This window comes from Anguilla anguilla, chromosome 10 (assembly GCF_013347855.1).
Source record: "Anguilla anguilla isolate fAngAng1 chromosome 10, fAngAng1.pri, whole genome shotgun sequence".
NCBI classification, from domain to species: domain Eukaryota; kingdom Metazoa; phylum Chordata; class Actinopteri; order Anguilliformes; family Anguillidae; genus Anguilla; species Anguilla anguilla.
In genome coordinates, this window is record NC_049210.1 from 41,979,808 (window position 1) to 41,993,799 (window position 13,992).

General features: G+C 42.7%; 1 protein-coding gene across 1 annotated transcript in view; it reads right to left on the reverse strand.

The window, feature by feature from the left end:
- Positions 1-201: 201 nt before the first annotated feature.
- LOC118206369 overlaps positions 202-13,992 on the reverse strand; it is a 29,218-nt gene continuing 15,427 nt past the window's right edge. Inside the window, exons 3-9 of the mRNA XM_035379006.1 lie at positions 4,587-4,817; positions 3,954-3,998; positions 2,918-3,160; positions 2,464-2,499; positions 1,968-2,021; positions 1,449-1,569; positions 202-636 (exon numbers count right to left, since the gene is read on the reverse strand). Of these exons, the coding sequence (XP_035234897.1) occupies positions 483-636; positions 1,449-1,569; positions 1,968-2,021; positions 2,464-2,499; positions 2,918-3,160; positions 3,954-3,998; positions 4,587-4,817 (884 nt within the window). The 3' untranslated portion in view covers positions 202-482. The remainder of the gene's footprint in view (positions 637-1,448; positions 1,570-1,967; positions 2,022-2,463; positions 2,500-2,917; positions 3,161-3,953; positions 3,999-4,586; positions 4,818-13,992) is intronic.

A 13,992-nucleotide genomic window follows, 5' to 3' on the forward strand; every position in this document is an offset into this window, starting at 1 on the left:
AGTGCGGCCGCATGCCTCAGACCAATGACAAGGAGTACCCCCCCCTCCCTGCAGCTCCCTGGAGGTCCCCCCCACCCCCAGGGGTCAGCAGATCACAGAGGAGAATCATCCAAGTAACCTGTGTGTAGGAGGGGAGAGGAAGGCTCATGTTTCACCAGTTGTTTGCACAGCAGTCACAAGAAAGCATGTCCCCTCTCATATGGACATATACCCCAAATCATGGGGTTACGTTCTCCAGCACTGGAGAGGGCCCTCTTTCCCTTTGCCCTGAGCAGCGTGAGCAGGTCCCTCACAGGAACTTGTGGGGCTGCTCCGATAGGCTGTGGGCTGCCTCAATCAAAACCAGGAAGTCAGAGGAGCCAATAGCACAAGACGCTTGCCCTCCCCTTGTATGTACAGCAACTATTCTGGATGATTATGTAAAACAGCAGAGTCAATAAACAGGTTAACACCTACCCTGCAGTCCCAACGCTGTCATCCTCTCAATGGACCCCGTTAACGTTTCCGTTTGCAACTTCTGCATTAAGAGGCTGCATCTGGATGGTGATCTCATCACGATGCTCAGTGTCATGAGGAGGCACCCCGTTGTTCCCTTGACGACGGCCTCTGTACAGCCCTCTTGGACAGTTGTAAAGCCTGAGGAGGAAAAGCCGAAACCACATTTTCTCTTGACTGTCAACAGGAGGTCAACTTAACACGCAAAGCTCTTCACACGTGGAAATAAAATAATCCAGTTCTGACGGCTCGTGTGAGGGATGAGTAGTTCTGAACGGGCAGTTTCTGTGGGCTTTTGGTTCCGCCCTTTACCCTGCCTAAATTAGGGGGGGCGCACAACTCCGGTCCTGGAGGGTTGATCCGTGTGCTGGTTTTTGTTCCAACCGATTACTTTATATTTAGTTTTCTGACAGCTCAATACCTGTGCTGGTTCACTCCTGTACTTGAGCGCAGTGAAATCTTTAGGATGCACTTGCACTTGTGTCTGTAGCTGGTGCTTATGCAAATGTCAGATCAAGATACGATGGAGTCATTAAGTCAATCAAAATAATTAAGAGAAGAAGGTGGCACAAAATCCTGAAACGGATCTGCCCTTGTGCACCCCTACATTACACCAACGCAGTTTCACTAGAGGAGACTACAGCAGCAGGTTGCACACAGCTTTTAGCTGCTCACAAGCTTATCAGGACATGTAGTCATGTCATGATATGCAAGGGGCCAATTCAGCAAACGAGTTGGAGGAGGATCCAGATACAGATTTCTCCCTCCTTGCCCAACCCTGATTTATACACTACATCACGCCTAATCTACACACAGACGTTACCTGTAAAAAGCCACTATAATCCATATTTTCCCCTCAGGAATTGTGGGTCCACCCCCCCCCCCATCCATTTTTAAACAATTAATGTCTGCATGACCTAAATACGAAAATGTTCTTTTTGAAAACAACTTACTTCCAAATCAAAACTCCGATGAGGATGACGATGACGATGACGATGCCGAAGAAGATGCCGATGCCGCCGCCGATGCCGATGCGGCTGCCACTGCCACTGCCGCTGTCTTTGTTGTCCGCCACTAGAATGAGAACCAGGATAAGAAGAACAATCAATTAGTGGACACATTTGACTTTAAACTCTACTTAAGACTGCAAACTGAAAGCACTGTAGAATCACTCAGACCACTGAACTCTTGAGTGAATATGCAGGTACTGAAATGTAATACTAGTGTACAGCACCTACATTACAATCACTAAGCAGATGCCCTTATCCAGAGTGACTAACAGAAGTGGAGAACATCAGTGTTAGTAAGACAGATGTGCAACATCACCAAGAAGGCACATAAGGCTACAGATATGGAGGTGCAAACATTTCAGTGCTCAATATAATTGGTTTGTATATTCTAGAACACTGAAATGCTTGCACAGGTAAGTTTGAATCCTGGAGACACAGTAGCTGTAGGGAATTTAATTTTACCTGAAATGTTTGGAGCTGCAGGAGTGGGCGTGTTGTGGATGGGAGTTTTGGTCACTGGGGCCAAGTGTGGTATTCCAGCACAACCAAGAAGATAAAAACAAACAAACAAAAAATTTCCATGGCTTTACATTCTGATAAAGGCTAACCCATGTGATTTCAAGGTTATGAAAACAAATCAAACTATATTTTCCTAAATGTATTTATGGAAATGGGGTGAAATGAGAAATTATATGAAAACCCTTCAGCTCTGAGCTTTGCTCAGGCTGATGACTTGTGTATAATGCATGTACAATACATGTTTAGAGATAGCCAATGTAAGACTACACTATATCATTCACACCGAAAGGCTATATTCTATCATTCAAGCTGTAAGGCTACATTAAAGCATTCACACTGTAAGGCTAGACTATACCCTTAGGCTCCAGTGTGAATGACAATCAGCAAATCGGTTCCTGTAGCAGAAATAAAGATCTTCCAGCTCACAGACTGCACTTACCGGGAGAGGGCTTGGAATTGATCAGATCAGCGCAGGCTGCAGAAAGAGAACATCATTACACACAACCGACATGTGATTACACAAATGATCACTACACTGCACACAGGGAAGTCTGACAGCTGTGCAAATTGCCTTTTTACTGCATTCAGTCCTAGACACCTTCTTTAGAGGAGAAATGAAAGAATTTCAAGCAGATTTGGGCTTGGCTTAAATCTCCCTTCATGCATCTTACTGCAGTGATTGGACAGGGGAAAAAAAGCACAAATGCACTTGCACAGTTCAATTCCAGCTGCCTTTGGCATTTTGATGAACAATCCATGACTAGTACCGCATTTTAAGTTTAGATTTTACAACATGGTTATCTGCCAGCTTTCCAGATCCTTCCGTCCCACCCACTCTACTCTACACCACAACAGCAGAGCTTGCAGACTGGAGCCAGAGCAGGAATACTCACGCAAAATCTGAGAGTTGAATACGCGAGTGTCTATCCCTTCAAATTGAAGGGGGTTGTCAGCCAGTTGGACGAGGCTACCATTAGCCATCTTACAGGGAGCATCTGCCTTTAGATTCTCCATGGAGCAGTTTTGGATTCCAGTTGGGGAGTTTGCCCTCGCCCAAACTGCTGTGTCGCGGCCTGTTGGGTAGATTCTTCTCACACCAGTTGCGCAGTCCTTATCCAAGCAAACTGCACACTGTCCTGTGACATGAAAACAGGAAGTCTTACTTTCCAGGGACGGGGTTTATGCATAGATTAGACAGAATAGCACAGGGTTCCCATCAGTCATGACAGCACACCAAAGACCAAACAAGTGAGGGGTTTGTGTGGGTGGGAGAGAGATCAGCCTCAATTAACTGTTGGAAACGTCCGGATGCTTTCGAGGAACTCAACTACAGGTCAGTCAGTCAGTTATGGGGAGTGAGTATACAGTGCAGCATAATAGCCAGTGAACTCAGCTTGTAAATCCAAGGTCGTAAATTTGATTCCCAGATGGGCCACTGCCGTTATACCCTTCAGCAAAGGTACCAAAACTACTTCAGTAAAATATCCAGATGAATAAATTATCTGCATGTAAAGAATGTAAGCAGCAAAAGTCGCTGTGGTCCAGAATGTCTGCTTAACACCTAAACTGTAAATGTAAAAATGTAAAGAGTCAGTACATCAAGGATAGGGTGAAGATGCAAAGATATGCAAGATAATCAAAACAGGAAATGGAGGGAGGAGAAATAACACAAAAAGGACAACCATTCTACAAAAGGGTGGGGGATAAGAAAACGGGATCTTCTAAAATGGAACAGGTTTTTTCTAGTTATGAGATTTATCCATAAAATGAAAAGATTTGGTCTTAAATAAGATATAGAAATCCCCCTCTGGGTCGAAGAAAGAAAAACCTGAAGTGCAAGATAACATGTCACACGTGCACACACACACACAATCAACATGCATGGCTTCTGGTGAGTTCCTGTTCTTTAGCCCGCAATCAGGAACTCACCCAGGGAAGCGGTTGAAGAAGTTGGTGAGGATCTGTGCAGTGTTGCTGCATAACTAAGAGGGGGGAATCTACAGCTAGCCTTTCAAAAGGCACTTCCACAGCTTTACATCAACCAATGACAGTGTGGAATTATCACCATAGTGACGTACATGTGGAAACAATCAGCTGGAGACACAGTCCAGACAGAATGACACCTCTCAACAGTTCATGCAGTAGGCATCTCAACACTTTTTAAGGGCCATACAGCGCAAGCCACTTTAATACCTTTAATTTAATTCCTTTTCGTGTCACTTATCATAATTATCCATTAACTGAGTGATAGCACTTATTAACATATTGTTAGTAGCCTGTTTGGTTACATAAAGTTCATTAGATGCAAAGCACCTCATGGACTTGGCTTGTAACTCACTCGCACTCATTCATGTTTAGCAAGCTGAAGGTTCTCCACAAGGGGAAGCTAGTGCTACATTAGAGTGGAACTTGACATTAATGACACTGTCCTCGTGCAGTTAATTTCCACAATAGAAGGTCAGCAAGGTGACAAACTTCTCTTCTTGGAGGGAGAAAGTTGACAAGAAGAAAAAAAAACCTTAAAGTGGGTAGTTGCATAGGATTACACTCGGTACTACTTACTTGGTGTTGGAGTCTCATTGCTGTTCACGGCAGGGGGCAATTCCAGTAGGAGCAGTACATAAAATGCAAACTCCGAAAACGTACTAAATTTCCACATTTTGAAGTCTTGAAGACGAAATGAGACCTGAGTGTTTTGGGGGTCGCCTTCTGTAGGTCTGTACTCCACTTTCTTCCTCTTCCTGGAGGACACCTTCCTCTTTCCCACTATCCTGTTGGTGAGCTTCACTTGACCTGTCAGTGCGAGCAATACTTCAGAGTTTTCACATAATTCATAAATTCACCCCGAAGTCAGACAGTCAAATATTGTTTTAGAAAGTAGCACTAACTTATATTGCTTAAATTGTAACCTTAATGCAACCACTGAACAGCGTTTTGAAATAAAGCTGAAATGTAAACCAGATTTATTAGTAATTTCGACTGTGGCATCTTTGACGAGAGGCAGTATTTAGTCTACTTTTGGGGTACGTGTAACGACCACACCAGAAAGACTAACGCATTTTTTTTTCATATTTATTCGAGAGAACTGGCCGTAACACATTTAAATACAAGTCCTGTAAAATATACACATAATAAATTGTCTAAATAAGGAAAAAACAACTTAATACATATTCATTTCGTTATATTAATACAGATTCTTTAACAATATCAACTTGGACGACAACAATTTTTTTTTTTTTTTAACATTTTTTCTACATAACTACGTACAGGTTGTTACAGATATTTCGCCTATTTTATATAGGCTAAAGTTGCAAACTGTTGCAAGTTATGTTCACGTTTCGCAGTCTAGAGTCTAAAGGACTAGGACAGAAGATGAAACTGAAAATGAAAGACTATTCACAATAATAGACACTAAACATAGAGTAATAAAACTTAAAAACTTAACTCGCCCGGTTGGCGAGACCCTCCCCCGGGGTCTCTGATTTTGGCACCGTCCGACTCCCCGGGGCAAGGGCTCGTTGAGATCGGCAGAGCGGACAGGACGCGGCGGCCGGCCGAGCGCTGATACACAAAACTGGAGAACCAGGACGTGCGCATACACTCGCCCTCCCCGCTAAGCGTGCGCGAACCCAGGAAATGAGACACGGCTTCCCAGCTCACCTGACCAGAGTTTCTCTCCCCTTTCTATTACGTCCGTCCTTCACACCTGTTGTCAATTTCTCCCATAAATCTACCCAAGCAGTCCACCACCCACAATTGCGCTCCCAGTTCTGCCTCTTATAGGTGTGACCGCTTCGCCGTCCATTATGCAAAAAAGCGTCCGTCTATGGCTAACCTGACGACAGGTGCTCTCACGCTAGCTAGTTCCCAAAACAACATAACTATTAGCTGAGTCTAGCAACTATTAAAATACGGTACGAAAGTACATCTACTTACATACTTAATAATTTACTTTAAATATAATAATGCTGTTAAATAAATATACTATCAATACCTTGAGTAAAAAACAGCAGGACTGTGGGGGGGGGGGGGGTTTAAAAAAACTCATCCACTTCAGGCAGCAACGCGTAATCCAGTCTCTTTCGCGAAGATATTTGCCATCTCAGAAACTGTCCTTTCGTACCAGCAGTAAAATCTATAAATATAGTATCTAAAAAAATAAATTAAACTCAAACCGAAAAAAGGAAAGAGTGCACACGGTAATTACATTTAAAGGGAGAAGCGATCGCTGTTCCTGAAATCGAAAGACTGATGCTACGTGAGAACATTGCAGCATTTTAATTCAATCCCAGTTTCTCGTTCTCTGAACTCTCGTACGAACGAATGCGGGCCACGACTGACGATGCTGCACGGAAATGCAAGATTCGCACAATAAACTACTGACAGCGTTTAGTTTCATTAATTCAAGGTCATTTAAGCAGAAATCGCTTAAGTGATCAATAGACGGTGGACAAGTGGATCAGTTTAGTTGAGTGTTAGGGTACATCGCGCGATCATGGAGTCACATCACATGTGTTTGACAAACTCTTTAAGAAACTGTAATACGTTTTAATAGTAAAAGTTTTCAACATACGATGAAGGTATAACTTAAGCCAAACTCTTACCTTTATGAACTCAATTTCCACCAACTTTAGAAGTTAAAATGACAAAGGACAAAATGACAGGAATCCACAATGTATTGTAGTTGATTTCTTTCCTTACAGCACAGATACAGACCCGCCCGTCTCGTAATAAAGTGTAATATTTAACTGCAATATTTAAAACAATCCAGTGATTGCTGGGAGGTAGCTTGTGAGATTGTTGAGTGGAGCCGGTCTTTTCTTTATGCGTTGTGTGAGCGTGGCCTGAGGCGCGCTGCTCATTAGTTTTAAATAGTTTTCTTTCGTCATCTGATCATCGGAGACGAAAGATCATCTTAACTGGAGCATTCCAAGCTTCCAATTGGCCAAGCCCCCGAATTTACGTTAAAGGGCATGACAAGAACGTTAGAATGAAATTCTTTAGCCTACTACTCGAGTTGCGTTTTAGTCCTATGCGGGTTCATTATTGAAAACAATCACAATGCTATCTCCGTGTTCCGTTGCGTTAGTTGGACTGGAGGTATACAGTAGGGACACAAGTGACGTATAGGACGAAATGAATCAACAAATAAAACGGGGTGAAGTATACGTACTGTTTTATCATCAAAAATATTTTGTTTTACATAACAAATGTACTTATAAATTAACATCCGTTCAATGATGCCGACAGGCCACACATGACCTTGCTCTGTATTTATAAAAAATATCTACAGTTCCTGGATCCACGCCAAATATAAATACACTCATCACAAAATGTTTCTCGTCGTGTCCTGTAACTGGATTGGTCATGTATTGCTTCAGTCCTTTTTTGGAAAATGACAAGTCGTTCAATATGATAAGTGAACACAAAGCCGCGAGATCCCAGTTTGTTTGACTAAGGAACAAATACTACTCATGCAGTAGCGCAGTAACTTCTGAAACCATACAGCATAACTAGGCTGCTGGCATTGACTAATGTACACGTTCATTTCTACACATTCATATACAAGTGCTAATCAGTTATTTGAATTGTTCATTTATTGTATTCGTGTTATCGTTGTCATGACCTTCACAGTGTATAGCTGGAGGGGAAAAAACATCAAAGACTGACGCCATGGGAAACTATCTGACCATTTTGCCGACAAGAAGGCTAGCCACTTAGAAATCAAGATAGGCCTATCTACAGCATAGCTCATCAATATGGATAGGCTACTAAACTGTCATTATTAACTAGAATGTAGTATTTATTGGGAATATTAAAAATTACAAAAATCTCTTAGCGGGTAACACCCTATAGGGAGACATGCACCATACACTTAAATGGGCAATTTCGGACCAATCGGACTTACGGTTTATTAGAAGAAACTTTTTATAGGTTTTGACAAATTTTCAGTCTGCAGAAAAATCCATCATGGCGGACTTTATGGGTCCTTGAGGCATATTTGTTCCTCATGAGGAATGACACAAGTACACCTGGTTTCATGAATTTTCATCAACGGGGTGGAAATGCCAGTATTTTGAAATTTGCGTTTTAAATCGGTTACTATAGCGCCACCTATGGACGAATCATAGTCATTCTTTCTGGCATAGTTACTCATCGTCTCTAGTTTCAACCTGGTAATTTATCATTTTTGATCAAGGCCTTTTTGAGCTATTTGACCATTTCTAAGAAAATAATAATAATAATAATAATAATAATAATAATAATAATAATGATAATACTACTTCGTAGGACCCCTAATAATAGCATGGAAGCTATTGTGTAATGCTTTGTGAGTGGATATTGTCTGGAGATGCTAGCTAAACGTATGCAAATGTTGGCTGTAAATGTTGGCGCAAACAATTATTCCACTGCCCGCTGTGCCCAACTTTCAAACCAACTTAAGAAGGCAAATATTAAGAGGCACGTGGACGTGCATTTCAAAGGTATGCTGATGTCAAACCCAAATTCATATCTATTTGAAACGACACCAATTCTGCCTAGCCTGTTCAAACTTCAGACATTTATTTTTACTGTACATATTGTTTATGCCCTGCACCTGAACAAATTGGATGTGGTCATTCTACTGTACCATCTCCGTTGTAAGCTAAAAGGTAGCATTCAGGTGACTACATCAGAATCTGTACAACTGGAATTTTATGAGAAAGTTTAAAATGTACAACATTGTTAATCAAAAGTTATATGTGGGTTGGTAAATTGGTGAAAATGCTGTAGAACATGGTTTGTCATGGACTGATAAATATACCAGTTTACACTGGGTTTGCACTGAAGTTTTATTGTGGTACATATAGGACTGGCCTGATATGCATTCTCTGTTTGCAGTTTACTTCTACCTGACCGCTCCCTGCATGTTAGCTGAGACAATATTCTCGTCAGAGCAGATGCCTGCCTCCCCTACTCTCAGAGCAAATCACCAACAACTCTGTGGGCCCCACCCATCTCCCCCTGCCCCCTCTTTCACCAGTGTCTCTGCCTAATCTGGAATGTACCACCAAATGCGGGGTCACCCTGTGACTGCAACCGTGACCCTGTGAAGTGATTGTGGTGCCACAGGGACTGTGCCTGTGACAGGCTTCCTAACAGCGAAGAATGCTTGTGACTGTGACCTGACCTGTGTCATGTGACTGTGACTGCACCTTACACACCTCATGGGAGGGTCATGATCCATGTGCACATTTCACCTCATGCCTAATGTATTGCAGTGAGGGAATAATGAATAAATTGCCACACAATATGCCCTGACCTACTGCTGAATGGTTAAATCTTTTCATCATTTCTAAAGCAGACTTGTGAGTTCCAGAAAAGAGAGGCAGTTCACCACCAATACATGAATAATACCTCAAATAAAATAGACCTTTAAAATATTAAATAAAATGGCAAAAGGTGATAATTGAAAATATTTTTTAAAAGATAATATTCTGCGTGATGGGTGAAGAAGGGACATGTTGAACAGCAATGGTGATGTCACAGTTCAGTCCCATTCCAAGTGTGTGCTCTCATTGGCTGGCAGTAAAATGCTACTAAACAACGCAATTAATTGTAGTAAAACATAAGGAAACATAATGGCAGAAAAGAGACACAAAAAAAAGAATTATCTGAATGCAAGATTGAAGTACTGTTTAAGGAGGTGCAGGCAATAGCACAACTATTGTTCGGTCCCATCAGCAGTACTGTATCCAACAAAACTGAATATAGTGCTTGGCAAGCTGTCAGGATGGCTCTGTGAACAGTATGATGTCATGAGACATATAGCTCATCATACCCTTTAATAAAAGCTCAGAGTCTGCACTTTGACCACGTGTGAATTGTTTGATTACACACATTACATTACATTACATTATAGGCATTTAGCAGACGCTCTTATCCAGAGCGACGTACAACAAGTGCATAGGTTCATATGTAGAGGTGCAAAAGAAACACTAGAGTGAAGTAAGGATCGTAGTGCCAGAAGTGACCACATCGATCAGGACTCCAACCCTGTAGAGTAAGCTTGTTCAGCAAGCAAGAATCCTACCAAGTACAAACTAGCACTGGAATCACATCTAATCAGTCAAAAACAATCCTGCCAGATACACTAACATAATCATATTATCCTAGCTAGGTGAACTATAGGCTAGGGAGGAGTGGGGAGAGGTGCAGCCTGAAGAGATGAGTCTTCAGTCTGCGTTTGAAGGTGGTGAGATTCTCTGCTGTTCTGACCGTCACGGGGAGGTCATTCCACCAGCGAGGGGCCAGGACAGACAGCAGACGGGAGCGGGAAGTACAGACGCGACGAGGGGGAGGTGCCAAGCGTCCAGAGGTGGCAGAACGGAGAGGTCTGGCTGGTGTGTAGGGTCTGATGATCCTCTGAATGTACCCTGGTGCTGACCCCTTAGCTGCCTGGTATGCAAGCACCAAGGTCTTAAATTTGATGCGAGCCATAACAGGCAGCCAGTGGAGGTCAGTGAGCAGGGGGGGTGACATGGGAATGTCTGGGGAGGTTGTAGACCAGACGCGCTGCAGCATTCTGGATGAGCTGCAGGGGTCTGATGGCGGATGCTGGCAGACCAGCCAGTAGTGAGTTGCAGTAGTCCAGACACACTTGATACGCAGAGTGCAAACACATGTTGGATTCTTCCCATCAAGCATGACAATCAGAAATCTAACTGACCGTGAAACTGTAATGATCAGCGTTTCATTCAAAGTCTATAATAAGTTAACTTCACAACTGTAAAGCCATTTGCGTATTATTTCTTCTAGTTGCCAGTGCAATCACGTGCCATTGATTTTGAACATTTGTTTTGGCCAACTTTCCTGTGCAGTGTAGCTGCTGTTACGCAAGCCCACGGCTCGAAAGGGCCATAACATAAAGGAGACAAACACAAAATGGGATCGATTACAAATGGGTTTATTAAAGTATCAAAAATATAAAGTGCAGAGTAAAGAGGAGGAAAAGGAAGGGAAAAAGTGGTGGTCAGTAGGACACTGTTATTCCAGTGCCCTCCTCCGTCACTCATTGAAATAGGTGATGAAAAAAATTAATTAACCATAAATACCTATTACTAGAGCATCAAATAACAATGTTTAACACTTTTTTTTCATAACGTGACCCCTTTAGAAATTATAGACCTCTACCGTATGGTTGAGATTTCAGCTTAAGGATAAAAGATGCTATTCACAAATTGCTATAAACACAATCATTTTAATCTCTCGTTAAAACCTTAAAACAGTTTACGGCATTTCTGCTTTAAAATCAGACACTGTTTGATTGCCATTTTATAAGTTTAAACTATTTTGTTTCTATTTAAATATTAAATATGTAAAAAAACAATAATTCCAGGTATCACTGATTTCATTTTGATTACACATTTCATATCGAACATATCAACTACGATTTGGAACAAACATCTGTATACATGTATAGATACTGTGTGGCATTTCTGCTTTACAATCAGGCACCATACATCGCCATTTTATTAAGTATAAACTCACGAACAAAACTTTAAACTTTAAAAAACACCCATTGCAGGTATCTGAGTTCATGTTCAGTCCTGAACATATTTTTTCAACTGATCAGATTTGGAATCTCTTATTCACCTCATTTTCAGATTTCATTTGAGATGATGCGTGACAAAGCACTGCTGTGTGCTGTTTAGACACAGGAAGACTCCGCACTCTGCACGCTTCTATCGTGACACCCCCTTTGGGCAGAGTTTGCATCGCCCTCGCTGTGGGCCACAGGCTGGGCGTGTATCAGGCTCACTAAGCTCAGGGATTGGTAGCTCTTCAGCTGTGTCACCTGTGTGCCTTGGCACATAGTCAGGATCATCCAAGTCCTCATCACTGTCCTCTATGTCTGACTCCTCTGGATCAAGGGGGACCACAGCTTTGCTACCCTTTTCTCTGCCATAGAAAAATTTGGTGTCCATCACTAAGAATGAAACAATACACAGTACATTCAGGTACTCAGCTGACTTAATTTTACTGCCGCATAACGTTGCTGAGCCTAGACCTGACCAACTGAAGCAAGCCCAGATCATAACACTGCCTCCAGAGACTTGTACAGTAGGCACTGTCCAAAAAAATCCAAACGGCGACCTTTTTTTTTTTTTGGCCAGGCAGCGTATAATGTAATAGGATAATATTGCATTATACACTGCCTGGCCCCTGGTGGTGTCAGCAGATCACACAGGAGAATCGTCGCAATGTCCAAGAAACCTGTGTGTAAGAGGGGAGAAGGCGGCTCATGTTTCACCAGTTGTTTGCACAGCAGTCACAAGAAAGCATGTCCCCTCTCATAAGGACATATACCCCAAATCATAGGGTTACGTTCTCCAGCATTGGAGAGGGCCCTCTTTCCCTTTGACCTGAGCAGCGTGAGCAGGTCCCTCACAGGAACTTGTGAGGCTGCTCTGATAGGCTGTGGGCTGCCTCAATCAAAACCAGGAAGTCAGAGGAGCCAATAGCAGAAGACGCTTGCCCTCCTCTTGTATGTACAGCAACCATTCTGGATGATTATGTAAAACAGCAGAGTCAATAAACAGGTTAACACCTACCCTGTAGTCACAATGCTGCCATCCTCCCGATGGACCCTGTTAACGTTTCCGTTTGCATCTTCTGCATTAAGAGGCTGTATCTCGATGGTGATCTCATTACGACCCTCAGCGTCATGAGGAGGCACCCCGTTGTTCCCTTGACGACGGCCTCTGTACAGCCCTCTTGGACAGTTGCAAAACCTGAGGAGGAAAGCCGAAATCACATTTTCCCTTGACTGTCAAACAGGAGGTCAACTTAACACATTACATTACATTACATTACAGGCATTTAGCAGACGCTCTTATCCAGAGCAACTTACACAACTTTTTACATAGCACTTTACATTGTATCCATTTATACAGCTGGATATATACTGAAGCAATTTCGGTTAAGTACCTTGCTCAAGGGTACAACGGCAGTGTCCTTACCCGGGATTCGAACCTACGACCTTTCGGTTACAAGCGCAGTTCCTTACCCACTGTGCCACACTCCGCTACAGACACAGAGTGCAAGTGTATCCTAAAGATTTTACTGCGCTCAAGTACAGGAGTGAACCAGGACAGGTATTGAGCTGTCAGAAAACTAAATCTAAGGTGATCAGTATCACGCAAATCACGCAGTAACACGCAAAGCTGTTCCAACTGATCACCTTAGATTTAGTTTTCTGACAGCTCAATACCTGTCCTGGTTCACTCCTGTACTTGAGCGCAGTAAAATCTTTAGGATACACTTGCACTCTGTGTCTGTAGCTGGTGCTTATGCAAATGTCAGATCAAGATATGATTGAGTCAATTTACGGGGCGACATAGCTCAGGAGGTAAGAGCGATTGTCTGGTAGTCGGAGGGTTGCCGGTTCAAACCCCGGCCTGGGCGTGTCGAAGTGTCCTTGAGCAAGACACCTAACCCCTAACTGCTCTGGCGAATGAGAGGCATCAATTGTAAAGCGCTTTGGATAAAAGCGCTATATAAATGCAGTCCATTTACCATTTACCAATCAAAATAATTAAGAGAAGAAGGTGGCACAAAATCCTGAAACGGATCTGCCTTTGTGCACCCCCCCACGGATCTACCCCCCCCCCCCCCAATTCAATTTAAAACAATGAATGTCTGTTTGGCATTCTGCAACTTACCTTTTTTTGTAAATGAGGCCACCAACAATGAGAGCAGCTACTGTATGAGGAGAAGAAAAAATAATTGAAGGACACATTTGACTTTAAACTCGACTTCAAAGACTGCACACTGAAAGTGTAGATCCACTCAGGCCCCAGATTTACTGTTAAGCACACAAAGGCATGTTCCCTCACCCCAGTTTTCCTTCACAGCCTGCTACAAATTATGGAGGTGTATCCTGGATACACGGTAGTTGTAAGAAACGCAATTTTACCTAAAATAA